Below are 14853 nucleotides of genomic sequence, written 5' to 3'. Positions count from 1 at the left end.
AAATATTAGTGTTTGCGTAAGGGTGGAGGGCTTCAGGAATAATGAGGGACTGCCAATGGATTCAGGGTTCTTTTAGGAGTTAATTAAACATTCTAACATTAATTGTGGTGATAGTGGTACAACTATAAACATACTGAGAAACACTGAACTATACACATTAAATGGGTAAAATGTATAGCATGTTAATTACATTTCAAAAGGCTGTTAAAAAAAATTCGATAGCATAAGCAGCTGACACAGCTAATAGGACACTCACCTCTCTCTCCAATTCATCCTCCTCTTCCAAAAGATCATACACCTCCTCTAAAAGCTGAATTCCCAGGCCCTGGATTACATCAGCTCTCAAGACTTCAACTATTCTTCTGATCTTTTCAGAACCTGGTATGATAACTAAAAAGCAGTAACAAAAGCATGAAAAAATAAACACTTCACCACTACAGCAAGAAGAATGCAGTGTTTAAAAAAAAAATCTTGTCATGTTAAGATTCTTTTCACTTTGACAAGAGTCTAGTTTAATGACTTCATATATTTTTAATGACCAAAAATGTATACAGGCATACCTCAGAGATATTGCAGGTTTGATTCTACCTCAATAAGGTGAGTCACACGAAGTTTTTGGTTTCCCAGTGCATATAAAAGTTATGTTTATACTATACTGTAGTCTAATAAGTGTACAATAGCATTATATATTTATAATTAATTAATTTTCACTTACAACTGACATTCAATATATATTAGTTTTAGATGTACAGCATAGTGGTTAGACATTTAGAGCATTACGTTTTAAAAAACAATGGATATACCTTAGTTAAAAAATCCTTTATTGCTAAAATATGCTAGCCATCATCTAAGCCTGTTGGAAAAATGGAGCCAATAAATTTGTTCAATGCAGGGTTGCCACAAACCTTCAATTTGTAAAAATTTCATGCAACTTCTCGGGAACACAACTTATATAAAACAAGATATACCTTTTATGGATATATCCAAGAGAAAAAATAAGAAGACAAAAAGAAATTGTAAGCATTAGCTCCTTGGTTTGACACATTTTTCCAATAAACATATGCTCTCCAGTTTGCTGTAAAAGAATAAATTGATCACCTAAGGGTAGCTTTTTAAAATGAAGGTCTTCTGTCTCTTCTGCAACTTTCCCATGAAGTATTAGCGTGTCCCGATACTTCCGATGAAGTTTAAATTCTGACACTGAATCTGGCACTGGGGGATCTTCACAGCTCTCTTTAGAGTCCAATTTTAGGGTCTGAGTCATCAATTGTACCAAGTCAGTTATTTCATTTGTATGACCTTTCCTGGAAAAAAAAAATTTCCCTTGTTAGACAGACCCTTCCAAACAACAAGCATAAACTTTGGACAAAACACAAAAATCAACTATGTGAAGGCAATGGAGAATATACAAAAACTGCAAGCAGATTCTGGAGGAGAATCAATACCTTTTAGCCTAAGAGCAGGCCATAGGCAGCTATAAAGTACAACAGAAAACTCACAGTGTTTCTGGCCTGCGGAACCAAAGAACACAGTTCGAGACAACCACTACCATTAGAAAGTGAGAGAGGAATACTGGAAAGGAGAGAGCCAGAAAGAGGAAGTCCCAGATTCTATGTATAAATTCTGCCCACTATTTCTAAGTTACTTAATTACATCCAAGTACAAAGCTAAGGATATTTAAAGAAATATAAAAATACCAGCCCCTAATGAGAGAATATTGACAATGTCTAGAATCCAGTCAAAAATACCAAACATGCCAAAATGCAGGAAAATAGCATATCTTTGTGAAGAGAAAAAAAGCAGGTAATAGAAACAGACCCTGAAGTGATGCAAGTGATATAATTAATAGATAAGGACATTAAAGCTATTATAATAATAAAGTTACTATAAATACATTCTATATGCCCAAAGTAGAGAAAAGCATTAAACATTAAAGAGAGGCATGGGAGACAAAAAAGACCCACGTTGAACTCCTAGAAATGAAAAGTGCAAGTTAAATACATGAAATATGATTAACAATTAGACACTGCAGAAGAGATTAGTGAATTCAAAGATATAACAGTAGAATCTATGAAAAATAAAACAGAGGGAAAAGTCTAAAAAAATGAACACCATCAATGATATGTGAAACACCTTTAAACAATTAATATATATATTATTAGAATCCTGAAGGAGGCAGGAGGAGGTCCAAAAAAAAATTGAAGAAATAATGGCCAAAAAATTTTCCAAATCTGATGAAAACTATAAGCCCACAGATCTAAGAAGACATTCATAAGAATGCTGAATGAAAGTCAGATGTGTTCATTAGAAGAGATATTTTTAGACCTAGCATATACCAAAAACCATTTATAATGTTATCAGTCACAATACTACATGTCTGAATACTACTATAAACATACATTTAGGATGAATTCAAACAGAAACAGTTTATGAAGGGAGACAGAAAAATAAGAACTTACCCTTCCCTGGAATCCCCATCTGATTTATCTGTTGAACTTGTAGACGAACTTAACTCCTCCTCGGAGAAACAGTGGGTGAGTTTCTTTTCCTATTAATGTTTGGAAAAACAGAATTCCACATGACATGACAACACAACTGGAATGCTATACATGTAACAGTCTTAAACGCAATGTCTAGATATAATGTGCACCTAGGACCAATTTAACAGGAGAAACTAATGGATATAAAAACTGAAGTTACTTTACCCAATGATGTCCCAGTTCACCCATGAAGTTCACAAGTGAAGCCTGAGGAACATCAAGGTGAAGTCTTTCAAGGCCCTGGAAAGGCTGAGCTATGAAGAAATTTCCTTTCCAGAGGAGAGTGGACAAACAGTTCTGGTGTTCCAACTCCTAAGCAGAGGGCTGGTACCATAAGGAATAGTGGTGTTTTAAACTAGATAGAATGCCACCTAAATAAAAGCAACCTTAGTTTGCTCATATGTGAGACTCTTTAAAATGTCTTAAAGGGTTACTTGATATAATTACACACAAACCTTACAACTTTGGAAAATGGAGAAGACCTTCTTAATTAGCAAAACAACTAAATCATAGAATACTGTTAAAGAAACAAATCTTCATTTCTTTCAAGGGCAGGGAGTTTCTATTTTTTAAAATAGTAATTTGCTCTTAGAAATAATGTCAGTTAACTGGAATACATGGTTGGACACCTTGCAATTACCCATTTAGCCATCAGATGGTGCCCCTACATCATCCCTAGCTAAGAAGGTAAGGGATTTCGTTGCAAACAGAAAACTGAGGAAACTGAGCACGAGACTAAAATCTGCCCAGGTAGGTGGGTACATTGGTAATACAGCAGAATAAGCAAAGTGTTGCCTAGTGGAAGCCCTTTGGAAATCTTAATGAAGCAAACACAATCCTTTTAATTATTCTTGATCAGTTTTTCTTTTTCCTTATCAAGAGTGAAAAAGTGTAACTTAAGTCAGCATTGTCCCAGAAATAAATGGAGCTGGCATTTATGAGGTTTCCTGTATTAGGCTTGCCAGATGTAGATATGTCCACCTTTTCCCTTAGAACTAAGTAATGTACCTGAGCAAAGCTTCGGCCAGAAGACAACCATCGGGCAGGGGTGGGCTGGCCTTCCTCTTGTGGCTTTCCTGGCCCCGCTGCACTCAGAGAAGCTCTCCTCATTGAAGAGTCTGAAAAAGTGACCACCCCCAGCGGTTGTTTGTGGTGGGCTGGCCTCAACAGAAGAGGGCTTTGCACTGGGTATGGAAGATACCCCAGCAAGGGCTGGCCGAGAAGTAACTCGGAGAGCACATTAATCATCACTCTGGTATCTGACACTTCAAAGCTTGGCTCTAGGTCTTCCAGCTCTGTGATCTTGGGCAAGATACTCAACCTCTCTGAGCCTCAGTTTCCTCAGCTGCAAAATGGGGATAATGCTGCCTGCCTTTGACAGTAAATATGAAACGAGATAAGGCCCTTAACATGCTTACCATAATGCATGAGACATAGCTAGCATTCAATAAATGGAAACTGCTAGTACTGTCTTTAGATAATAGTAATAGGAATGATCACAGCCCTCAGCCCTGGGCAGCATCATTCTTCTGGCTTCCTTTCTCTGTTCCTGAGAAGACAGCACTTCTTTGACCATCAGACTCTGTACATGGAGACAAACTAAACACCCATTTTCTTGTCTGAAGTCTCCCAAGAGTTATTGCCACTCAAAGCCCCTCTTGCTCTCTTCTTAATATCCTCTTCCACTGATAATACAAGTTCCAGATCCAACAGCCTATGCTGATTTGTTTTTAAAGGCTAGACTAAGAAATAAATTTCTTAGTCTCCCAAATGTATTATTGATGCTTAAAAATTCTTAGCACTTCACAATCAGAACCAATGCTTACGTACATGAGGTATACTAACAACCTCCAACAGATGAAGGAAAGAGAACAACTTTACCTGAAGGGAGTATCTCTTCCTGTGACTGCTTTAGTCGCCTCCTCTCTCTTGCTGATAATGGTCGATCCTTTTGAAGAAAGTCAGAATTATTTCCACTTCTACTCACTATTCTTGTAACACCTACAATGCATGATGAATCATCCAGCACTAGAGGAAAAGGCCTTGCACAGACTTTTAAAGGAGTGTCCATTTGAAACCAGTCTGCAACAGGGTCACAACTACTAGCAAGCACTGATCACAGCCCTCATTTCTGGGAAGTATTCTACGTATTTTTAAAAGGGCAATTAGGGAATTTTGCATTTCCTCCATTCAGAATCTGCTTGGTCTCCTTAGTTAACCACAAGTGACCATCTCTGAGACTATAGAATCTGTTTGTTTCAATCAATGCTTCTGCTGAGAATCACAAATTTATCCCTTCCAGTGTTTGGCAAAAAGCAGGGCTAAGATGTTCTAATATAAAACATCACAACATATGCAGGATTTTATAACCAAAAAAGCTCTATAAGAAGGTTTAAAAAAAATCCAACATAACTTCCCACAAACCTTTGATGATGACATCTCACTGCTCCTCAGACTGCTCATGCACCCAGTGACCACTCGACTTTGGTTTTCAGTTTTCTTTTGGGGTGATGTGACATCCACTTTTCCAACAGTGGGAAGAGAAGGCAAAAGGTGAGGAGGAGCCTCTTGGAACTTAGATAATTAAAAGGGGAGGAGATGATCAGTTTCATATGATAATAACCCACCTCAAAAGTTCTCCCATCAGTACGTCTCCTATGTATTTGACAGTGATTTACTCCCAAAAACTTCAAAACACTGCAATTTTGGAGAAAGAAACTCTGCCAAAAGTGAATGATCACCTAAGAAGCTTATGAGAGGGTGCCTGTGAAAGCTACTTCAAGAAATGAGGTGTACCCTCCAAACCTTCCTGGGCTTAGGAGCAGGTCAGCTCACTCTGCTCTGGCTACAGTTCCAGAACCCTGGGCCAGAGCTGCTGCTGTTCTGCATAGCAGGTTATCCTAGGCGTTGCTACTCAACCAGGCGGTCCCAATGCCATCCCTTATTCTTGAGGCAAAATGGTGGAACAGGCATTTTAGGAAGATAATCAACAACAATGAGGGTAAGAGATCATAACATGGTTCCTCCCTAAATACCTGCCAACTATTTTCGCAAACAAACAAAACTGTCATTTAGACTTCACTATCTTCTCAGTGTCCTAGTTAATGGGGTTTACGTTGTATTTAAATCCTTTAAGTTTCCACAAACTCATAGATACAGAGAACAAATTAATGGTTGACAGATGGGAGTGGGGTAGGAGGGATGGGTGAATAGGGGGGATGGATTAATATGTACAAATTGCCAGATGTGAAAACAGTCCCGGGGATGTAAAGTACAGCATAGGGAATATAGTCAATAACATTGTAATAACTATGTCTGGTATCAGATGGGTACTAGACTTATTGGCTGTTTGCTTCGTAAGTTATATAAATGTTTAATCACTGTGTTGTACCCCTGGAAATGATATAATATTGTACATCAACTGTAGTTGAAATATAAAATAATTTTTAAAATTTTAAAAAGAAAAAAAAGAAATGAAGTGTAAAAAAAACAATTAAAAAAGAAATGAGGTGTAATATCTCAAAGAAAAAAAAATGAGGTATCAACACGATTTTATGCAGAAGATGGAGGAGAAACTTTTCTTCCATAAAACGAGAAGGATCAGAGATTTACCATCAGCCTATTTCTCTAACTCTCCAAATGATCCCCATCTCTGCTGAGGAAAATAAAATCCTTATTCTGCTTCCAACTCACTGACATTTGAAAACTAATACTCAGCATCTTGCCATCGTCACCCTTCTCATGTTCCTTCAATTTCTTGTGTGCCCTTTTGGCAACTGTTAATCATTTTAAATAGAAATTGAGATTCCTAAAGTCCACTTCCCAAGCAGCAGCACAATGACTTATTTCAAAGAGGTCTCAGCCAACCTGTTTCTCTTCCCCACTGTGCTCAGTCTGCTCTCTTTTCTTTTGCCGTCTCTGTCGAGATAGGGAAGGTTCAGACCCAGATCGCTGTGCCTGTAAACGTGGGTGGATTCTGTCCTCTTTTTCTGTAATACATTCACCAGCAACTTTATCCTTACAAAAAACAAAACAAAGAAAAAAACAAAATAATGTTATAGCCTCTTGAATTTCTAAATGGTCAAACCCTCCATACCTACTTTTAAAATTCAAAATGAAAATGAGAAGGAAGAGTTGTCTTTCTCAAAATAAATGCTTATTTGCAGTGTTGACAGGCAAAGACAAATGCTAACATCAGTTATTCATATGTTCTGGCTTTTTTTCTTTTCCCAAATTAGGAAAAATATTTTAATTAAATTATTCGTATTGTTATTAACCTGAAACTACTGATATTTGATTTAGTTTTTTTTAAAAATACCTTTTCATAACTTTTAATAGGTTTTCTATTCCAGAAAAATAAGAAATATTTTAAATGAAATCCAATTTGATATATACAAACTTCCAAGTAAACATCAGTAATTTGGGTGCATCATGAAAAATGCTTTTTAAAGCAACATGAAAAGAGCACTGAGTTTGGAGTTAGATGGCGTCATATCTGAGAATCTTAATCTTCCTGAACCTCAGTTTATTCGTCTATAAATAGGTATAAGGCCTCACACATTTGTCTGACTATTAGAGGATTAGTGAAGATGGTGCACTAAAGTACTTAGGACTATGTCTAGCACATATTAGATACTAGATATATTAGATGCTTAAAAATATCAGAGCTATTACTACTGTGTTTCCCCGAAAATAAGACCTAGCCAGACACTCAGCTCTAATGTGTCTTTTGGAGCATTAATATTAATATAAGACCCGGTCTTATTTTACTATAAGACCTGGTATAATAAATATAATATAATATAATAACCATTCATAGTAAAATAAGAACAGTTATTAATTTTTGCTCCAAAAGATGCATTACAGCTGATTGTCCAGCTAGGTCTTATTTTCGGGGAAACGGTAGCAGTAGTAACAACAAAATAAATTACCTATTAAGTTATAAAGATCACCAAGGATGTAGTATTTGATTGGGATAGCTGGTTTTAGAAACTAATTCATACTAAACATTAAAATAAAATAGATTCTTAAATTTTTGAAACAATTTTTAACTATTAGAATATCTAGGTTTTCAAGTAGATGGACACTGGTTATTGAATATGATTCAATCAACAATTTTTATCAAGAGCCCTCTATGTGGTACATTTTAGTAAGAAAAAAAGAACAATGTGATATTAATACAAGGTGAAATTGCTTCTAAGAGCCATTATCATTAAGACACTATCATCTATCATTTAGATCCTCTGGCAAACACAAAACAGTGACTCCTGTAGGTAAGATAATTTGTTAAATTTATTCTTCCAAGAGTACACCTAACATTATATATAAAATATAGGAAATGATTAAATTTTACAATCTTATCACATAATAAGCAAGCTAAGCAAGAAGACCAAAATAATAAACAATGATTGATATAATTCTGAAGATTGAAGTAAATGTTTCTCTGCTGGTAATAAGCATAGGCTGCTTAAAATGAAGCTTATACAAGCACAAGAGTGACAGAACAAATGACATAGGGGATTTCTCCATGAAATCTAATTGTGCTGAAAAAAGTTCTTCCACTTTTAAAAACAATAACAACATAAAAAGAGGAGATGCTAGACATAAAATTCTATCAAACAAAAAAGCTGCTCTAAAAGTCTGATGTAATAAATGAATATGACCAGGAACAAGATAAGGATGTTTACTCTCAGCACTTCTATCCAACATGTACTAGAGGTTCTAGCCAGGGTGATTAGGCAAGAAAAAGAAATAAAGGCAATCCAGATTGGAAAGGAAGAAGGAAAACTACCTGTATTCACAGATGACAGGATCTTATATTCAGAAAATCCTAAGGAATCTACTGTAAAAAAATTGTTAGAACCAATAAATGAGCTCAGCAAGCCTGTAGGATATAAGATCAATATATAGAAATCAAACGTATTTCTATACATAAGCAATGAACACTGTGAAAATGAAATTAAGAACACAATAGTATCAAAAGGAATAAAATACTTAAAATTTCACAAAAGAAATGCAAGACTTGTTCACTAAACACAATGAAATATCATTATAAGAAATTAAAGAAGACATAAATAAATTGAAAGACACCCTATGTTCATGGGCTGGAAGACATATTAAGATAGCAATATTCTGATTCAATGCAATCCTTGTCAAATCGCAGTCCCCCCCCCTTTTTCTTTCAGAAATTGGCAGGCTGATATTAAAATTCATAGGGAAATTCAAAGGATCCAAAATAGCCAAAACATTGAAAAATAAGAATAAAGATGGAAGACAAACTTCCCTATTTCAAAACTTACTACGAAATTATAATAATTAAGACAGTGTCTTACTGACCTAAGGATAGACATAGAAATCAGTGGGACAGAACTAAGAGTCTAGAAATAAACCATTATATTTATGATCTACTGATTTTTAACCAAGAGTGACAAGACAATTCAATGGGGGAAAGAATAACTTTTTAATAAATGGTCCTGGGATAACTGAATATTCACATACTAAAGAGTGAAGTTGGACCCCTTCTTCACACCATACACAAAAATTAACTCAAAATGAATCATAGACCTAAATATCAGAACTAAAACTATAAACTCTTAGAATACAACATAGGAGTAAATCTTCAAGCAACAACAACAAAAAATTGGATTTCATCAAAATCAAAAACTTTTGTGCTTGAAAGGACACCATCAAGAAAGTAAAAGACAATCCACAGAATGAGAGACAATAATTTCAAACCTTTTATCTGGTAAGAGACTGACATCTAGAATAAAGAATTCTTACAACTCAACAATAAAGAGATAAACCAACTAAAAAAATGGGCATAGGATCTGAACAGATATTTCTCCAAAGTAAGTACACCAATGGCCACCAATGGCCAACATAAAAAGATGCTCCGCATCATTCGTCAGTCATTAGGGAGATGCAAATAAAAATCACAATAAGATACCACTTCACACCTACTAGGACAGCTAGGATTTAGCAAAAACGGAAAACAAGAAGTGCTGGTGAAGATGTGGAGAAATTGCAACTCATATATTGCTGGTGGGAAGTAAAACATTATAGTTGCTTTGGAAAACAACTCAAAAAGTTAAACAGAGTTACCATATGACCCAGCAATTTCACTCCCAGGTATTTACCTTAGAGAACTGAAAACATGTCCACACAAAAATTTGTACAAGATATTCACAGCAGCATTATCCATAGTAGCCAAAAACAACCCAAATGTTCATCAACTGATTAATGGATAAATAAAATATGGTATATACATACAGTAAAATTTATTTGGCAATAAAAAGAAATGAAATACCGGTACATGCTACAATGTGCATAAACCTTGAAAACATTATGGTAAGTAAGAGAAGCCATACAAAAAAGGCCATATATTGTACGATTCTACTTATATGAAATGCTCAGAATAGGCAAATCCATATAGACAAATGGGTGCTGGCAGCTAGGAGCAAGGAGAAATAGAGACATTGAGGTGATGTAAATGTTCTGGAATTAGACAGTAGTGATGATTGCAGAACTTTGTGAATATACTAAAAACCACCGATTCAGTACTTTAAAAATTAAAAAATGGAAAAAATTAAAGTGAATTTGACAGCCAAAGCAGAACAAATATAGTTTTATCTATAAGGTACTATGATTCCAGTGTTCAGAGAACGCTTAAGACTATATATTGGTCTCAATCCAATGACTTAAAATGACAAGAGCATTATACATGCATTTCTCCACAAAAACAAAACTTCATTAAAAACATTCAAATATAAACATATAAAATAGTTTTACTATGTTTATATAAAATATGCTAAATAAAACATGCAATAAATCAAATTCAAATCTATATATAGCATAGATTATAAAATATAATCAATATACCTATTAAATACATTTTTTAAATATTTTACACATAAAAAAGTAAAGTTAATCAAATGTTCTGGCTTTTTCTCCAATCCTCAGTTATTACCATTCTGCATCTAATTTAGGCTTCTTTCCAAGTTCAAGTAAAAGATAACCATTAAATTTGCTGAGAATAGTCTCTCAGTATCAAAATTCTTTCATTCCTTTCCTTTTCTTCTCTTCTTCCTTCCCCTTTGGTTCTAACACATAATATATTTTTTATTCCTGAACTTAAGAAATCAAGATCAATCCACTAACTCTTCAAAAGAAAGAAGGAATGTGACACTATCTGTTGGAACTATCCATCAATTGGAGGACTAAGGACGAGTGATACAGAAATAGGAAAAACATACAAACAGCATGCTTCCATCAAGTACCCTATGCCAGGGCAAGAAGAGACCTAAATCCCTCAGGTCTCATCCTTTGGTTTCTATTATGTTTAAACTGGTACACAGAACAGCTGATTTTCCTAAAACAACAACTAGAGCACGACCAAACAACACAACCCACACCTTTATAACTGCACTTTCCAGTCTTCTCTCTGAAACCAGAACCTCATGCATATCACTCACCTGGTCCTTTGGCTTTTGGTCTTTGTTCAGGGACTGCAGAGTCTTCACTGGGTCATTCCTTTCCCCAGTGACATTGTCAGAGGACCACGTAGGAATCAGGTTTCCAGGTCGAGTGCTGGACTTAGTGTCATCCTGTAGCCTCTCTTTCACTTGAGAAATATTGCATTTACCTTCTAGCTCCTTAGAGTCAGCTAAGTGTCTTGGCTCATTTTCTTGAGTTAAGCCATCACTCAAGTCCCCTTCTGCAGGTAAGATGTCAATATTCACTCTACTGATTGTGGCTAGTGATTCTGTGGTGCTCCTCATGTCTGGTTTACAGGGGTGGCCTTTCAGACTTGCAGGTGTCTTCAAGGGGCCAATGACTATGTGTTTCTCCTCGGATAAACCTTTGTCTTTATCCTGAGTGAAAACATGCTTCCAAGTTATTACAGAACTCCTCACACAATATACAAATTTTAACTCAAAAGACAACAAAATTTTAACTCAGAAAGTTAAAACATAGAATTACCATATGACCCAGAAATCCCACTCCTACCCCAAAGAACTGAAATTTGGGACTTTAAACAGGTACTCGTGCACCAATGTTTATAGCAGCATTATTCACAATGGCCAAAAAGTGTAAACCACCTAAATGTCTATTAGCAGATAAATGGATAAAACAAATTGCGGTATACATAGTGGAACATATAAAGCCATAGAAAGGAATGAAGTTCTGACACATGCTACAAGTATTATATAGTTCCACTTACATGAGATGCCTAGAACAGTCAAATTCATAGAGATGGAAAGTAGATCAGAGGTTACCAAGGCCGGGAGTAGGAAAAATGGAGAGTTGTTGCTCAATGGGTACAGAGTTTTTGTTTAGAATGATCAAAGCGTTTTGGAAGATAGTGGTGATGGTTGTGCAACACTTAATATAATTAAGGTCACTAAATGTACACTTAAAAATGGTTCAAAATGGCAAATTTTGTGTTATATTTTACCATAATAAAAAAATTAAAAATGGGTCAACGACCTAAATATAAGAGCTAAAATTATAAAACTCCGAGAAGAAAACACAGGCATACATCTTCATGACTTTGGATTTGGCAAGCAATTCTTATATGTGGCACCAAAAGCATGAGCAACAGCAACAAAAAAAGAGATAAACTGGGTTTCATCAAAATCAAAAACTTTTGTGCATAAAAGGACATTAGCAAGAAAATGAAAAAATAACTTACAGAATGAGAGGAAATGTTTGTAAATCATAAGGGCCTAATATTCAGAATATAGAAAGAACTCTTAGAACTCAATGACAAAAAAAAAATTTTTGTTTTAAATTGGCAAAGGATTAGTAGACATTTTTCAAGGAAGGCATACAAATGGCCAATACTTTTGTGAAAAGATGCTATGTCATTAGTCATTAGGGAAATGCAAATCAAAACTACAATGAGATACCATTTCACATCTCCTAGGATGGCTAAAATCAGAAAAACAGAAATAACGAGAGTTGGCAAGGTTGTGAAAATTGGAACTCTTCGTGGACTGCTAGTAATATAAAATAGTCTAACTGCTATGGAAAACAGTGTGGTGGTTCCTCAAAAAGTTAAAGATAGAATTACCATATGACCCAGCAATTCCACTCCTAGGTATATACCCCAAAGAATTGAGAACAGGTACTCAAACAAATACTTGTATACATATGATCATAGCAATAGCCAAAAGGTGAGAATAAGCCAAGGTCCAACAAAGACTGAATGCATAAACTAATTATAGTATATACTTACAATGGGATATTATGCATATATAAAAATAAGTGAAGTATTGATACATGCTACATGGATGAACCTCAAAAACATTATGCTAAGTGAAAGAAGCCAAGACAAAAAAGGTCACATACTCTTTGATTCCATTTATATGAAATATCTAGAATAGGGAAATCCATAGAGACAGAAAACACATCGGTGGTTCCCAGGGGCTGAAAGGAAATGAGGATGACTACTTAATGGGTATGGGGTTTCCTTTTGGGGTGACGTAAAAATGTTTTGGAACTAGATAGAGGATGGTTGCACAACACTGTGTATGTACTAAATGCAATTAATTATTCACTTTAAAATGGTTAACTTTATGTTATATAAATTTCACCTCAATAAAAGATTTGTTAGAATAAAGTTATTATAGCACTGACTTCTTGGGCAGTTTGGATAAAGTGGGCTAAATGAATCACCCTCACCTGTACTCTTCCTTTACAATACCAATTAATTACACAACAGAATCTCCAGTAAAGCCTAACTAAGCATTTCACATAAAATAACTTGCTCTTTTTGTTTTCAGGTGCCTGTGAACATGGCAGACATTCAGACTGAGCGTGCCTTCCAAAAGCAGCCAACCATCTTTCAAAATAAGAAGAGGGTCCTGCTTGGAGAAACTGGCAAAGAGAAGCTTCTGCGGTACTACAAGAACATTGGTCTGGGCTTTAAGACACCCAAGGAGGCCATTGAGGGCACCTACATTGACAAGAAATGCCCGTTTACTGGTAATGTCTCCATCCAAGGGCACATCCTATCTGGCCTGGTAGCCAAGATGAAGATGCAGAGGGCCACTGTCATCCGCCGAGACTACCTCCACTACATCCGAAAGTACAACCGCTTTGAGAAGCGTCACAGCAACATGTCTGTGCACCTATCCCCCTGCTTCAGAGATGTCCAGATTGGTGACATTGTCACAGTGGGTGAGTGCCGACACCTGAGCAAGACTGAGCGCTTTAACGTGCTCAAGGTCACCAAGGCTGCAGGCACGAAGAAGCAATTCCAGAAATTCTGAGACTGGATACCTGCTCATTCCACTGAAGAAAATAAAGTTATTTTCTCAGTAAAGAAAATAAAATCATTTGCTTAGATAACCTGTCATTTTAATACAGTTTCTAAAACACGTACCCTTTGAAAAGAAACAGGCGGCCAGATGGCTTAGTTGGTTAGAGCGCAAGCTCTTACCAACAGGGTTGCTAGTTCGATTCCCACATGGGCCAGTAAGTTGTACCCTCCACAACTAGATTGAAGACAACGAGCTGCCACTGAGCTTCCAGAGGGTCGGCCGGATGGCTCAGTTGGTTAGAGCACGAGCTCTCAACAACAAGGTTGCGGGTTCAATTCCCACATGGGATGGTGGGCTGCGCCCCCTGCAACTAAAGATTGAAAATGGCAACTGGACTTGGAGCTGGGCTGCGCCCCCTACAACTAAAGACTGAAAATGGCAACTGGACTTGGAGCTGAGCTGCGCCCTCCACAACTAGATTGAAGGACAACGACTTGGAACTGATGGGCCCTGGAGAAACACACTGTTCCCCAATAAAAACTTTTTAAAAAATTATTTAAAAAAAGAGAAAGAAACATACCATTACATATGTCTTGAAGCCCTGAGAAGAGTGTGGTTGAGGGGGAACTACTTCATGACTTGATTCAGCCTTTTCAGAAACCGTGGAAGCAACGGGCTTGGATTTAGGGCCACCATTTTTAATATTATTTTTGGAGGTTTTTCTTTATGACAAAGAAAAGAAGAAAAAGTTATCAATATAGTAAAGATTTAAGGTTTATATACATATGAGGAAATGTGTGTATGCATTACAGTCCCTTATAAAACTACTCAATTTGTAGAGAACAGTCTTCTGAAAACCAGGGGTACACCACAGAACACTTGACCAGTGCTATTCAAAAACAATCAAGGTCATGAAAGATAAAGAAAATGAAAACTGTCACAGACCCAAGTTCACTAAGGAGACATGAAGATTAAATCTAATATAATCTCCTAGACTGGATCCTGGAACAGAAAAAGTGTATTAGTGGAAAAACTGGGAAAAGCCGAAT

At 36.1% G+C, this 14853-nt stretch overlaps 2 protein-coding genes across 4 annotated transcripts in view; one reads left to right on the top strand and one right to left on the bottom strand.

The window, feature by feature from the left end:
* Positions 1 to 14853, bottom strand: part of NEK4 (NIMA related kinase 4) — a 31399-nt gene that overhangs the window by 6717 nt on the left and 9829 nt on the right. For all 3 annotated transcript variants that reach the window (XM_081073369.1, XM_081073367.1, XM_081073368.1), the window contains 9 exons: positions 14385 to 14526; positions 11012 to 11410; positions 6408 to 6557; positions 4965 to 5114; positions 4422 to 4488; positions 3549 to 3658; positions 2460 to 2548; positions 1099 to 1304; positions 257 to 390 (listed from right to left, as the gene is read on the bottom strand). In XM_081073369.1, coding sequence (XP_080929495.1) covers positions 257 to 390; positions 1099 to 1304; positions 2460 to 2548; positions 3549 to 3658; positions 4422 to 4488; positions 4965 to 5114; positions 6408 to 6557; positions 11012 to 11410; positions 14385 to 14526 — 1447 coding nt within the window. The remainder of the gene's footprint in view (positions 1 to 256; positions 391 to 1098; positions 1305 to 2459; positions 2549 to 3548; positions 3659 to 4421; positions 4489 to 4964; positions 5115 to 6407; positions 6558 to 11011; positions 11411 to 14384; positions 14527 to 14853) is intronic.
* Positions 13230 to 13813, top strand: LOC308507785 (small ribosomal subunit protein uS17-like; the record flags this gene model as incomplete). Its single annotated transcript, XM_081073380.1, has 1 exon — positions 13230 to 13813. Exon 1 carries the CDS (start codon positions 13337 to 13339, stop codon positions 13811 to 13813), a length of 477 nt encoding a protein of 158 aa, XP_080929506.1. The 5' UTR covers positions 13230 to 13336.

The sequence above is a fragment of the Rhinolophus hipposideros genome (genome assembly GCF_964194185.1).
Source record: "Rhinolophus hipposideros genome assembly, chromosome: 14".
Classification (NCBI taxonomy): Eukaryota; Metazoa; Chordata; class Mammalia; order Chiroptera; family Rhinolophidae; genus Rhinolophus; species Rhinolophus hipposideros.
This window is presented reverse-complemented; position numbering and strand designations above follow the sequence as displayed.